At 41.2% G+C, this 13,989-nt stretch overlaps 1 protein-coding gene across 3 annotated transcripts in view; it reads left to right on the top strand.

The window, feature by feature from the left end:
• FNDC3B (fibronectin type III domain containing 3B) overlaps positions 1-13,989 on the top strand; it is a 196,654-nt gene that overhangs the window by 173,528 nt on the left and 9,137 nt on the right. For all 3 annotated transcript variants that reach the window (XM_051626737.1, XM_051626738.1, XM_051626739.1), the window contains 2 exons: positions 7,598-7,764; positions 11,753-11,880. In XM_051626737.1, the coding sequence (XP_051482697.1) occupies positions 7,598-7,764; positions 11,753-11,880 (295 nt within the window). The remainder of the gene's footprint in view (positions 1-7,597; positions 7,765-11,752; positions 11,881-13,989) is intronic.

Below are 13,989 nucleotides of genomic sequence, written 5' to 3'. Positions count from 1 at the left end.
ACCTGTGCTGTATAATAATATATATACATAATTTGTATAATACATATATAAATATATGCATAATAATATGCATAATAATATGAAAACTAATGCCTTCTCAGGATAGGGCTATTTAATATCTAAAGTGGTAATGAGGTTCAGCTTAGAGCAGCAGGAACTTGTTGGCCAGTTTTGCAGGAGCAAAATTAGGTTCCAACTTGCTGTTGCTCAAGAGACTGTGCTTTGCCTCCTGACAAGCTTTGCTAAAAGCTTGTTACTGAGACTGTCATGTCCACAGGTAGTTCTGAACATGATGTGCTGAATGAGATTCATTTTAAGGTTCACAGATGCTACTAGTTGCTGCTATAATAGGATGGGGGATTGTAATGCTGCACAAGAAAGATAAGAACAGATATGTCTGTAAGAGCATTAGTTTGCTGATGCTGAGCTGTTTTCTTCTGTTTCAGTTTTAGCTTTGCTAAGCCTGCTCTTATCTGCTGTTATTTATAAATACTTTACTATTGCAAGTCATGGTGTTTGCAGCTGCCTGGTAGTCCAGTTCTTCTTGACTGCATAGTTTCAACATGCCATTGGATGCACTCCTTAATTTCTCCCAGTTTTCAGTCAAACACTGTTAATTCACATTAAGCTGTGCTCAGTATTGTCGTTCCAATCTGTTCCTTGGCCTCTCATCTGGCTGCACACAGGAATCATCTGTCGGGCTGATCTTTCTTCCATTCCTGCTGGATGTGCCTGGAAGCTCCTTCCAAAAAAAAGTAATTTTTCTTGCTAATGGGGGAGCTTCTGTAGGTTAAGGCATCTCCATTTTCAATAATTCCAGACAACTGACAAGTGACTCTGTGGTAAGTATGAATTATATGCTCAGATGCAGCAGCAGATGAAAGAGGATCTGGTAGAAGCAAGCTAAAAATCAATGTTTGGCTGGAAGTACTCTTTGTCTAGCCTGCAAATGTGCTAAGTAATTAAGAAAACAAAACTCTTCCTATCTGACTAGTATCACTTCTCTTGCTACCTTCTTCTGATCTCCACTTAGCTTTGCTTTTCTAAGTATAAGGTAGGAAAAGTTGTCTCCTTCAGTGGATCTTCTTCTTATTATTATGCCTATAAACAAAAAGTATATTGACAGTGCTTTGTGGAGGTTTGTTTCTATACATATTCTGACCAAGCTCACATTTTAAGCTTTCCAAAAAGTATCTCCTTGAAACTAGATCTTCAGATCAGAGAGATCCAGGCATCCCATCCCAGGTGTCCAGCTTTTCTCTTTAAGTTGAGGATTTGAAGATAGAGCCCAAATTTAAAAAATATATGTTGACTTTACTCCTGTATCTCTATTAGTCTTAACAGATTAAAAGTGCACTCTATGCATAAGATGTGGATCAGAAAGATATCTCAAGGTGCTTATGGCTGGGAAAGGATAAGTTAACACAAGGTGAGAGATTTTAGTTTGGCATATTCTACTTAGCTCCTGGCTTCAGGATTCCTCTAAAACAATCAAAAAGGTACCTCTGTTTTGACCCTCACCAAAAGCTGTTCTCATCGCTGCCCTTTTGGTGAGTTAATTCCATTCTACTTCTGGCATCAAGGTTTAATAGAAATTAGTGACACTTCAGCATAAAGCCAAGAAGTATTCAATCTTCTGATCTGCTCCGGCCGGCTGTGAGGATGGTTGGGATGCAGGCAGACTCCAACATGCAGAGTGGGATGAAGGGAGCACTGGCCTTGCTGGCACCATTGGAGATAGGGACAGACCAAAGGACTGTGGTCTGCAGGGATGGGAGCAGAGTTTTTGAAATGAATTCCAGGGGTAGTAACTGCAGAGAGGGGCTGGGCAGCTTTTTTTCTTCTCCGGTGCTGAAAAAACCCCCTGTGATTCTATGAAAAAAATGGATGTCCTCCATCATGGAGGGTAAATTAGATGGTTTTGTTTTGAAGCTTTGCTTTCCTGGTTGCCACCTTGTAATTTACGGAGCTGCTGCTGGAGAAGGAAAATCACAATGTTCCATACTGTTTTTTAAACAAAAGAGAGGAAAAAATCTAAAGAAGTAAGTGAGGGCTATAATTGTGCAGATAAGGGATGTTGTGATAACAGTATGAAAAGCAGTTGATTTATGAAATTCATGTACTTTAGTTTCTAATTATCCAGTTGGCATAGTGCTGTATTAATGGTTTCCCTCCAGCCAAAATTGTAGCAGTTTTCTGGGAGGCAGTCACAGAGTCATTGCGATGGCTATTTTAGCCTTTGTACTTGGCTCAAAATCACCGTCTTAGGTGGTGCTGTAGGGCAGATTTTCTTTCAGATCCACTTGTTTTAAGGACAGAGAGGTTACTAAAACACAAACAAAACCCAAGAGGTTGAAAGGGAACCTGCTGATTAAAGTGTTCTGAGAACTAATGAGCTGAGTTAGGGCGAGTGCTTTCATATGCCTTTGCTCGACTGGAAGTGACTGAAGTGGAGGAAACAAAATAGCTGCAACATGTAAAACATTTCCAAGAAGATCTTAGCTGAGAATAAAATGGTATTGATGAAAAACTAACAGCAGTGGTGGCTCCCAAGCTATCACTTTAGGACATTGTGTTCTCTCTCCTCCACAGTGTGTAAGTTAATGAATAATTCGTGACCCACATGAGAATGTCTGGGAAGGGGAGAACTGGGATTGCTGAGTGAGATGAGGGGGAAGTAGCCTCTGTGGGGGGTCTCCTTCCCCAGAGAAAGTTCCTTTCTTTTTGGTTTTTCCTGGTACTTTACTGGAGAGGAGAGGCAACACTGCAGGATGTTAAATCTGAATAATAGAGATTTACTTGTGGATGGTGCAAATGGTAAAAAAAATAATCATAATTCAACTGTATTGAGAACGCCAGGAAGCCACAGAGAGAGTCTCTTTGCAAAGGCAGGGTACAAGTTTAAGGTCAACAGCCTATTGTCCTTTAAAGTCAACTGAGCAAACATCTTAGAATTGATAGTTTCTTGGTGCTTACTGGCACGCTTCAGGTATTCACAGGAATGGTCTGAGCAGGTAGAGGTTGGACAAAGGTCACATCTTGGCTGAGACACACTTACTTGATTGTGTTTTGTGTTTTGGTTTTGTCTGTAATTGAAGGGGAGAGTGATAAAGAAGTAAGAAGCCATAGTAAGCACACACATTTCTGTATGTTCCTGTATAGTAGCAGGAGCACTTTTGGCTTGTTTAACCACTTGTGTCATAGAATCATTAAGCTTGGAAGGGACCTTAAAGACCATTAAGTTCCAACCCCCCTGCCATGAGCAGGGAACCCTACCATTAGATCAGGTTGCACAAAACCTCTTCCAACCTGGCCTTAAAAACCTCCAGGGATGGGGCATCAACAACCACCCTGGCATCCCATTCCAGTTCCTCACCACCCTTATAGTGAAGAATTTCTTCCTAATATCTAACCTAAATCTCCCCTCTCTCAGTTTAAAACCATTACCCCTTGTCCTGTCACTGTCTTCTCTGATGAAAAGCCCCTCCCCAGCTTTCCTGTAGCCCCTTTCGAGTACTGGAAGGTGCTATAAGGTCTCCCCAGAGCCTTCTGTTCTCCAGGCTGAACAGCCCCAACTCTCTTAGCCTGTCTTCATTGCAGAAGTGCTCCAGGCCTTTGGTCATCTTCATGGCCCTTCTCTAGACCCTCTCCAACAGGTCCATATCTTTCTTGTGCTGAGGGCACCAGAACTGTACACAGTACTCCAGGTGGGGTCTCACCAAAGCAGAGCAGAAGGGCAGAATCACCTCCCTGGCCCTGCTGGCCACACTTCTGTTGATGCAGCCCAGGATGCAGTTGCTCTCTGGGCTCCAGCACACCCTGGTGGCTCATCTCGAGCTTCTCATCAACTACCACCCCCAAGTCCTCCTCCTCGGGACTGCTCTCCAGCCATTCTCCCCCAGCCTGTATTTGTGCCTGTGGTTGTGCCGACCCAGGTGCAGGACCCTGCACTTGGCCTTGTTGAAATTCATGAGGTTGGCACAGGCCCACCTCTCTAGCCTGTCAAGGTCCCTCTGGATGGCATCCCTTCCCTCTAGGCTGTCAACCCCACCACACAGTTTGGTATCATCAGCAGACTTGCTGAGGATACACTTAGTCCCACTGTCCATGTCTCCAACAAAGATTTTAAACAGCACTGGTCCCAGTACTGACCCCTGGGGGACACCACTCATCACCTGCCTCCGTTTGGACATTGAGCCATTGACCACAACTCTCTGGGTGTGGCCATCCAGCCAATCTCTTATCCACTGAGTGGTCCATCTGTCCTCACAGTTTTACCAATACAACTGTTCTGTAGGTGAAGTGGGATGCAGAAAACAGACACACGCACACCCAGGAAGGTTTTGGTGGCTGTGCCTTGGTAATGACTGTGCTTATGGCATCCCACAGCATCTGAGCAGGAAAACTCATTGTCTCTGTTCAGATGGAGAAAAGAGTGAAGGCTGGAAGAAGGTGAGAGGGAGTCAGAGAACATGGGAGCTTTTTCCATACACAGATTAAGTCAACTTTTAAATGCATACAACATGAAGTCCTTGAAAACAAGCTCAAAGCTGGCTTGTTCTTAAGGAAGTGTATCAAACAGGCTCTGGATAAAAGCACCGTGACCAATGTTGGGTTTGCCAAGAAGGCAAAGGTAGAGAGAGATCACATTTAAATGTGCTTTTAAAATTAGATTATGATTTAAATCTGAATTTTTAGATGTAAAAAAATGAGCTTGCCATAATATGAACAAATTGCCTTACTTTAGACAATTTTTAATGTATTCAGACATCACAGTAGCAATGTGCAGTCACACTGCTTGATTCAGCTTCAAGTTCATTGTGGTTCTTCAGCAGAAAGCTCAGGAAAAAAAAAGATTGTAGGAATAATATTTCTCCAAGTGAAATGTCAAACAACTGCACTATTTTTAAAAATAACAGAAGTAATTGTGGAGGAGTATAAAGTACCTACTTTAGACATGAGGAAAATACTACATTATTATCAAAAAATAGCTTCTATTTTGAAGTTTAAATGTTTCATCTTCGTTATTTCTTACATCATTATCTGGATCTTCAAAACCAAAGCGTTATTGTCATAGTAAAGCCTAAGAGAAATTGAATTATCAACTTAGTAGCCAGCCTTTCTTCTTCCAAAATCGGAAGCCCTCTTTCTTCAAAGAAGGTTGAATCTCAGATGTTTAAGTGTGCTTCCGTCATAGTCTTGTGTGTTGAACATGGTCTCAAGCTTTTCTGTGATGGTTTTTGCCGTTGTTACGGATGGTTTTTCAGACAGAGAAGCTAAAAGGGGTAGAAATGGAACCCAGATGGGAGTATTATTCTAGTTCCCAAATGACAGGAGGAGCTGAAATAGTTTGCCAGATCACTTTTTCAGTGTTCTGAAACCTTAGTCATATTCAAAAGGTGAAAGTGTAATTTGAGGACTAAGTTGTTGTTATTCACCATATAAATATGTCTAGCAAGTTTAGCAGGAGCCCAGACTGGGCCATGGGTGTGCTTGTCTGTTAGCTGGCAAGGTGTGTTTATCCTCCCTTGCTTACCTGACTCCATGGATGGTTACAAAGAGTTTGTTAGTCTGAAGTACTGCACTGCATCTTTTTTTGCTGTCTGTTGCCCTTGCATCAGGGTCAGAGACAAGTCTGTGCACTTCGGTGAGCACTGCAGTGGTTTCTGAGCCAGCTGCCTGATTGAGCTACAAGAAATGGAGAGGGAGAGAGAGACATTCATCTGGGCTGTTCAGTCTTAATGCTGTCCTAAAAACGTGTGCTTTGTTCATCATGCAGTGAATCCCAAAAAATTTTGTTCCATGAGAACAGGTCTGTGACACTCTTTTGAAACGTGCTGTAGCTGCTTCTGTGAGCCTCAAAAATGTGGGATAGGAGGCAGTCCTCAAAACTGTATGAGCATAAGGTTGGGAAAAAAAAAAGTTCTGTGGAGATTGGCTCTAAAATCTCCTCTTAAAAACCTGTAGACATCGATTTTTTTGATTCCCAGTCGAGGTGAGGGGCTCACTGAAACTCTGTGGGGGTAGGAAGTCACATTAGTCCTCAGAGTACATTTCCAGCAATTTAAATTACCTGAACATTTTTTTTTTTATTACAGATGATTCTTGATCTCTCTGTTTTTTACTTTCATGGATTTCAGTCATAATGTAACACAGATTGATTTCTGTCCCTGAGAGCTAATGACAGACCCAGTTTCTTTGAAATGCTCACATTGGTTATGCTGTGTGTCTCATGCAAAGCCAAAGGACTTATTATCCAGCATAAAGCTGGCACCTAGATAGAGAGGTCAAAACCAAATCTCTTTGGCTTCCTGGTGATTTGAAATCCACTGAAATGATTAAGATATAATCAGTGTACTAAATATGTGAATAAGTGTACCTAAATAATCAAAAAACCTGTATCCTACACAGTGAATTTTATGTTCTCCTGATTCAGAACTATTTCAATTAAGCCCTTGTTCCCCAGTGGAGGCTAAGTGGGTTGATGCAAGATGCTGGGTGCTTCCTCTTTCTTTGCTCTGATCCCCATTCTGCTCAGCACCTGGGGGGTCAGGGGCTCAGTGAGAGATTGCTGGCTAATAATGTATGACTGGTACCAAAAAGCATTTATCTGAGCAGAGCATTTGAAAATAAACTCGGATTCTCTTTAGCAACCTGTACTTTTTTATTTGTTTGGGGTTTTTGTGTTGTTGTGTTGTTGTTGTTTTGGTTTTGTTTGTTTGTAGATTAAGTGACGTTACATTGCATTATGTTGTTGGACAAGTTTGTGCTGATGTTTTGGTCTTGTCAATGGGTCAATGGACATATTTTGGAAGTCACTTCCTTTATGTCGTGTATAGGCTGAACTTGATGAATCTTAAAGGTCTTTTCCAGCCTTGATGATTCTGTGTCTTTTTGTTCTTCTCAGCCTGCTCTGGAGCAGAGCTGTCAGTAGAGGCATCCCACAGAGCTCCCAAGCTGGCATGCCTTTCCATCCTCCTTGCTAGGATCATGGTTCCCCTGTGCCTTTTTACTCACAGCCCACCACATGTGTTCTCCGAATCTCTTTCTGTCTCTTGGGTTGGCTGTCTTCAGTCTGTGAACTGAGAAATGTGTAATATATTACACATAGAGTACACAATCTGTATGTTCTGATTTAAATAGAGTTACTCTGGCGTGGAGGAGTGTCAGATGGGGTCTTTGGGTCTTAATATGCAAATGAAGTGCAACTCAAGCAATAAAAGATTCAAAGTATTTATCTTATTTTAAAGATACTTTCAAACCAGCAGCACAGACAGTGTGTTGTAGCAGAACAGAGGTTGAATCCGTTTTGACTACTAGGTAGTAGGAAATGCATGGAGAGGTGTTTTTCCTGATAATTCACAAAATCCTTTTGCAAGGCAATTATTAGTTGCAAAAGGGACAATGAACTGCTTTCCCTAATTTACAAATCATTGTTAGTGTGCCAATAACACACTATTTTTATACTTGCCTTTATCAGCTCTGCAAAGTACGTTGTGCCAGTTTTCACCCTGTGGATACCTTGGATATCTGTCATAGCCAGAAATGCCAGTGCCACTCCAGTGTAACTACATGTTCTCATTTTTATTGTTTCCAGGTTTATTCCGATTTACAGGGGACCAAGTCACACATACAAGATACAAAGGCTGACAGAATCCACTTGTTACTCGTTCAGAATACAGGCAGTCAATGATGCTGGGGAGGGACCTTTTTCAGAAATATGTACCTTCTGCACGACTAAGTCAGTCCCCCCTGCAATCAAAGGTATGGAACAGATTTTATTTTTCTCATATACAGAAGTAATGTAATTATTTAAGTAATTGGTAAATATGCAGTGAGTTTGTAAAGGTTAAGTGTCCAGTAACCTATGAAAAATCAGTCTGTGCTGCTTGTGTGTTTCTGTGAATTGTGAAGTGACCTTTTGGGGGGAAGCTAAATTACCACAAAAAAAATTCATAGAAACAATATAAATGTTTTACCAATCACTGTTGTTTATATATAACTGTTAAAATGGTGCAGCTAACAATAAAGTCTCCCAGGGGATTGCTCTGGGTTACTGCAGCCCTTCCATAAGTGCACTTCCGCCTTAAGAATATATGTGTACATACCAATGTAAAGTTGCATGTTGTTTATGTTGTGCAGGTGATGTTCAGCTTTATTTTTACTTGAATCTATGAAATTAACAATTTTCTTCCGCATGCATAAAGCATTAGATTCTTTATCTTGCTTCTCATGTGTTCCCCTAGAAGAACAAAAGGCCTAATTAAATTAAGTTTTATAGTGAAACGTCTTTTACTGTGTGTAAATTTTGACCTGAAGAATTTTGCTCCGTCCTTCCAAGGAAGGAAAGGCAAAGGCAACAGATTCACTGTCTTGGCTGTCAGGTGAGCTGAGCTGAAATCAGATGCACCTTTTATTCCTGTGTGCCTAAAACTCCTCTCTCAAGCAGCACCATTTACTGAATGAAGCAGCAGCTGTTGGGTTGTCAGAGGGGTTTTGCTCCCTTGGCTGCATTTAAAATCTGGTTTTGGTGGTTTCCACTCCATTCATGGTGAAAGATTTAGACAAGGGAAAACACTACTGAGGTGTAACTTACCTGGTCCCTAGTTTTGCTGCTCGGTCACCCCCAGGAAAAACAAGAGTCTCGAGTGCAGGGAGAACACTGGGAGATTGGTCACTAAAATCAGTGTATGTGAGAATCCCACCTTCATTTCTACCTGGATCTGGATATTCGTGACTTTGGAATTTGATTCGGGGCTGTTTCTGGGAGAAGATATCTGTACGTGATTGATAGAAAGTTCAAGGATTAATACCCTTACCCAGCAGAGACTTGTCCTGATTCAGCTGTGAGGTGTGGTACCCAGCAAAGCAAAGGGACCCTGTGCTAGATCAGCCAGGCTGGCATAGGTGCTGGTAGCTGGGAGGATGTGCTTCACAGCTTTAGGATCTGCAAGTTGGCAAAGAACCAAGCGAAAAGGTGGCTAAAGAGAAACAGAGCAACTCAAATGCCACCAGGTCCCAGTTTGTCAACAACCTAGAACAGAAAATCAAAGGAGCGACAACAGTGTTACACTTGGCTGTGACAAGTCCATCAAGGACAGCGTCAGCTCAGCAGAGTTTCTCTTGGCCAGTTCCATAGGGGACAGCATCTGAGACCCATGAGAAACCTGCTGTGCACCCAGCAGGCAGCAGGAGCAGGTTTTCTCAAGCCTGGTGGGACCTGGCAATGTTGTATTGATGTGTATACATAAACAAGTATATATTTTTTAAAGTATCTTTTTCATATATTAAAAACTATATATATATAAATTGTCTTATTGATATTATAATTATATACATAGTATCTTTTATTTCAATACATAGAAGATGTATTAAATACTTTAAATACTAAAAGATACATTTCATTTATAAAAATATAAAAGACATTAAAATATATGAAATAGCTTTAAAACCTGGATCAGGACTGAGGGCAGGCCTATTTCTAGCACTCTGAATTAAATTTTAAATCCAGTGTGACCCAATATATACCATATGTGAAAACCTCCATCAAATTTAATTCTCTTGGCAAAGCAAAGCAAACCCTCCCCAGGCTGCGGCCGAAGGAAAATCTCTTTTTGATCTTTAGGTTTCTCTAATGCTTTTAAAATTAGAGATTTTTTTTTTAAATTAGAGATGTTAGGTTTGGGAGTTATGGGAATATTTTTCCTTCTCCTTGCCTGGGCAAAGGCATGTGTTTCTCACAGATGCTGAGTCCGTGTTTCTGTTTCTTGCCTTAGCTGCACAAAGTGGCTCAAACCAGCCAAGGGATGCTGGGCTGCACCATAGTCACAATTTCACTTTTTTTGGATAGAAAACCATTTTATTAAATTCAGTTTTCACCTAGATTTTTGTCTTGAACTCCCTGCTTGCCTAGTTAGTTCTTGTTAAGTATGACTCATCCCCCGACTGAACATCAAGCAGTGAAGATACGGTGCAAATAGAAGGGTTGAGTGTGGGCTGGGACCACAGGTATGTTACAAAAATCTGGCTGTAATGGAAAAAAGGGCACAACAAAAGCTGTCTCAGTGAATGCTGCTGTGGGGAGGTAATACCATAGGAAAAGAGATGTGTTGAGGCAAAATGATGGTGCTGATTCTCATCTGTGTTTGGAGCAAAACGAGGGAATGTATGTAGTAAATTTAGTACAGTTTTTCGTGTATCAGAAGCACGTGGTTTTTCTCCTCATAATATCCTAGTTATTCAGTGATGCTGACACTAAAATAGCATTATTGTTAATGGCAGTATTTGTATCAGAAAAATGTACATGTATCAGACTGAGGGATGGAAGGAGGAGGGAAAATAATTGAGAACATTGTTGTCAGCTGAGATGAAGGCATCTATTATCAGTCCCTCAACACAGGCAGATGTGCAGAGAGAAGCAAATGGGTATTGATTACATTTGGGTCTGCAAGTGATTCATGTGTTCCTCTTGGGTGGTAACGAATTAGTCTGAAATTCATGTAATGCATGCAGCAGCAGCAGCAGCGTTTGTTTCGTTGATAGACTCTCCTGTTGTCTGTTTTCCTAGGGCTGGGAATCTGTATTGCCTTTAATAAGCTCATGTCCTTGCACGTGCACATGTTAGCCACTCGGTGAAGTGTTTAGTGCTTTGTTTCTCCCAGTTTCATGTTGTGGCCATGTGCTCACTTACTCTGCCTGGTGAAGAGGTCGGTGGCTGCTGGTGCTGTCGCAGTTCTTTTGATGCCTTCCAGTGGCAGCTGCTTAGTTGTGCATAGAACCTGCTGCTGCTGCTGCTGGGCTCTGCTGGGCTCACCCCTGGGCTGCCCATCAGGCACTGTGTGGCAGCTTTCAGCTGGGGAGAGATCCTTTCCTGAGGACAGCAGCATTGCAGCAGCTGACAAATCCCATTTCTTAGAGTTCTAGTGAAAGCACTAACCTAAGCCTGGCTGGAAACAGCAGGGCTGATCATCTGGATGATCAGGCTCCGGATTAGGTAAGAGTCCAAGTCTTTAGAGTTATGCCTGTACTTTTGCTTCCCAGGCTGGAATTAGTCTCTAATACAGAAGGTGATTTAGTTTCCCTTCGCACATTCCTTCTCCTGTTTTTCCTGAATGAAACATTTGACATCGTTCCCACTTTCAGTGACACGTAGCACAAGAGGAGCAGGCAGGCGTCTCCACTGGCACAGGTGTTTGCTCAGAACTTCACAAAATTGTTACTTTTATTAATGCCAATGTAGCTCATGCGTTGGCTTCTGCTTTGAAAAGATCAGTGCACAGCATTGCAATTGAATTTTGAAAGTTCAAAGTGGTTTATATCATCCACTCCCCCTTTCTAGCAGCTCACACAGCTGACAGATGAGAAATGCTCTAACAGCTCTGCAGAAGTGATCTGGGTCCTACAGTACATTTCTTTGGAGCTTATTAATCAGCTCTAAATGTCACCCAGTTTTCTGTGGGTATTGTTTGTTATTGTTTAATACCACAAGAATCTGAATTGTTTCATCAGCCAAGACTGTCCTAAAATAAATGTGACTGAATGACTTAAAAATCCAGCCCCAGTTTGACTTCTTTGGTCCAGCGGTGATAACAATTTGATTTTTGGCCACATAAATACAGTACAGATCGTGTGTCCGGTGATGTCGTGAAGTTCTCTTTTAAAAATGTTCTCATGTATATTACAGTGTACATAAAATGAAAAAGATTTCTGTGCAATCTTTATATTAAATGTTAATGCATTAATTTTATTGTAGCCCCTCGAGTGACACAGTTGGGAGGAAACGCCTGTGAAATTACCTGGGAAACGGTCCCACCCATGAAGGGGGATCCTGTTGGTTATGTTCTGCAGGTACTGGTTGGAAGAGAATCAGAATACAAGCAGGTAGGAAAATGGTCTCATTTTGATATTGCTAAATTGATGATATAATGGAAAAGGGTTTGAACATTGGCTGTGCTGCTCCTTTGTACTGTATTGAATTACACGCTACGGTGATGCGTCATGGACTTTGGTAGAGGCTGAGTCCAAATTAAGGGCTGTAATATGTTGTTTGCTTCCCAGAGGGAGGATATAGAACATCATTATCTTATTGGAGTGATTTGCTCTCTGTCCATAGCTAATCACTATGTCTAAATGTACTAATCTTTGGAAAGTTACAATCCTGTCCACCCATGTGTTCTTCTGAAGTGCCTGGTTCTGGCTGTTGTCTGAAGGTGAAGTAGGTAGAATATCTTCCTGGTTCACTTAGCTAATTTGAGGACCCAACATCAAGGATTTCAGTCAAGTACACAACTTTTATTGGGTTGTTTTCAGCCTGTTCCCATTCCTGTCTAAAGTTTCGATGCCTGGGTGAGCAACTGCTGTGTATCAGCTGCCCCACAGAAACTTGTGTCTGTACTTGCACCATGAAAACACAGTGAATGAAGTATGGCTGATCCTTCTAGCCTTGTCTATCTTCATTAGAGATCACAAGTGGGTATTTCCCCAGAGCACCTGAAACAGAACAACTCGTTCACAGATAAATCTTTTATTTCATCTATCACACCTCTGACTGTGTGATTTACACTGCACTTCATCTGTTCCTTGTCTTCCCCCTGTTCTTTCTTTCATTCTCATACAGATTTCAAATAAGTCCAAATTAGGGAATGAGATATGTTAAACCTTAAATTAAATTCTTAAAAATGTGAATAAGGTAGTACTTTGCTACTGTCGTTGCTCCACTTTGGTCTATTTTTGAGTGCTATTGCAAATTATCGAATTATCCAAAATAACATAAGTAAATGCCAGACATCTCATGTGGGAGCTAAAGATGCAGAAGCCTAACTATTGTTTTTGTCAGGAAACATTTTTGGTGCTGGTACAGGTAATAAAACCTCCATGTACTGTGTCAGCCTCAAAATGTCAGTGGTAAGTGGATAAGTGGACCTATTTTGCTGTTTCCTGATTTACAAAGTAGCATTGATTTATAACCTCCACAGACAGCTTTAGTAAGGATAGCTTCAGTGCTTCAAATGTTCTGGGTATCCTTGGGGAGAACTGGGCATGGCTTCATGTCCCTTTAAATTAGGAGATGGCTTAATATTTGCAGTTAAGAAGTTGTGGTGTGGAAGAGCCCGGCATTAAGGCAAGTAAAAAAGTACCTTTGGGGTCTTACGTTGAAGATCTTAATTTCTCTAGGTTAACGGTTTGACTTGGTGATCTTAAAGGTCTCTTCCAACCACAATAATTCTATGATTCTCATGAAGCATGACCCTGCTGAGAGGTGTTTTGTTTGAGTTTTCACAGAAGCTCTTCTGCAACACTCGAAGCTGACAGTGACTTCTGTAGTTGGGCTGGCTGATAACCAGCTGTGGAAAAAGAGGGAGAATTCCACTGTTTTATGGTCTCAGAAATCAGTTTTACCCATCCAGATTATTTATTTTCATCACAAATGTGGGAGTTGTCTCAGCACTGGGGCACATCACTGGCTGACTGTCCATTGGCTGGACTGTTTCAGCTCCTACTGGGGGAACAGAAGATAAAATACATCAACTTCTTTCATTGATTTTCTGGCTAATGGATTTAACATGCATGTGATCACTTCCTACTCTTTTGCTGAAAAGAAATTTTAGTGATATGTTAATTACTTTTTAAGTGCAAGTCCTAAATTGACTCCTAAATCTGTTTTGTTCCCAGCAAGTGATTTTTTTTTTTTTGCATATATATCTCAAGGGGCATATTATATTAGAAAAGTTTTGCAAATTTCAATTTGCAATTGAAAATCTAGTCTTTTTTATTTGTGCAACCTTTCTTACACCCATGAGAAAGAGCAGTGTCTTTAGTGCCTGGAGTTTCTGTAGCAATCACTGGTGCATCTTGCAAGAACCAGGGGCAGTATAGCTGGATAAAAAGGAGAAAAATAGCTGCATGAAATAATTTATGTCCCACTGGCATGGAAATAAATGCAACAAATAGCTATTTCAAGCTTTTTATGGGCTGAGCAGGGGTTCCCAT

This window comes from Apus apus, chromosome 8, assembly GCF_020740795.1.
Source record: "Apus apus isolate bApuApu2 chromosome 8, bApuApu2.pri.cur, whole genome shotgun sequence".
Classification (NCBI taxonomy): domain Eukaryota; kingdom Metazoa; phylum Chordata; class Aves; order Apodiformes; family Apodidae; genus Apus; species Apus apus.
This window is presented reverse-complemented; position numbering and strand designations above follow the sequence as displayed.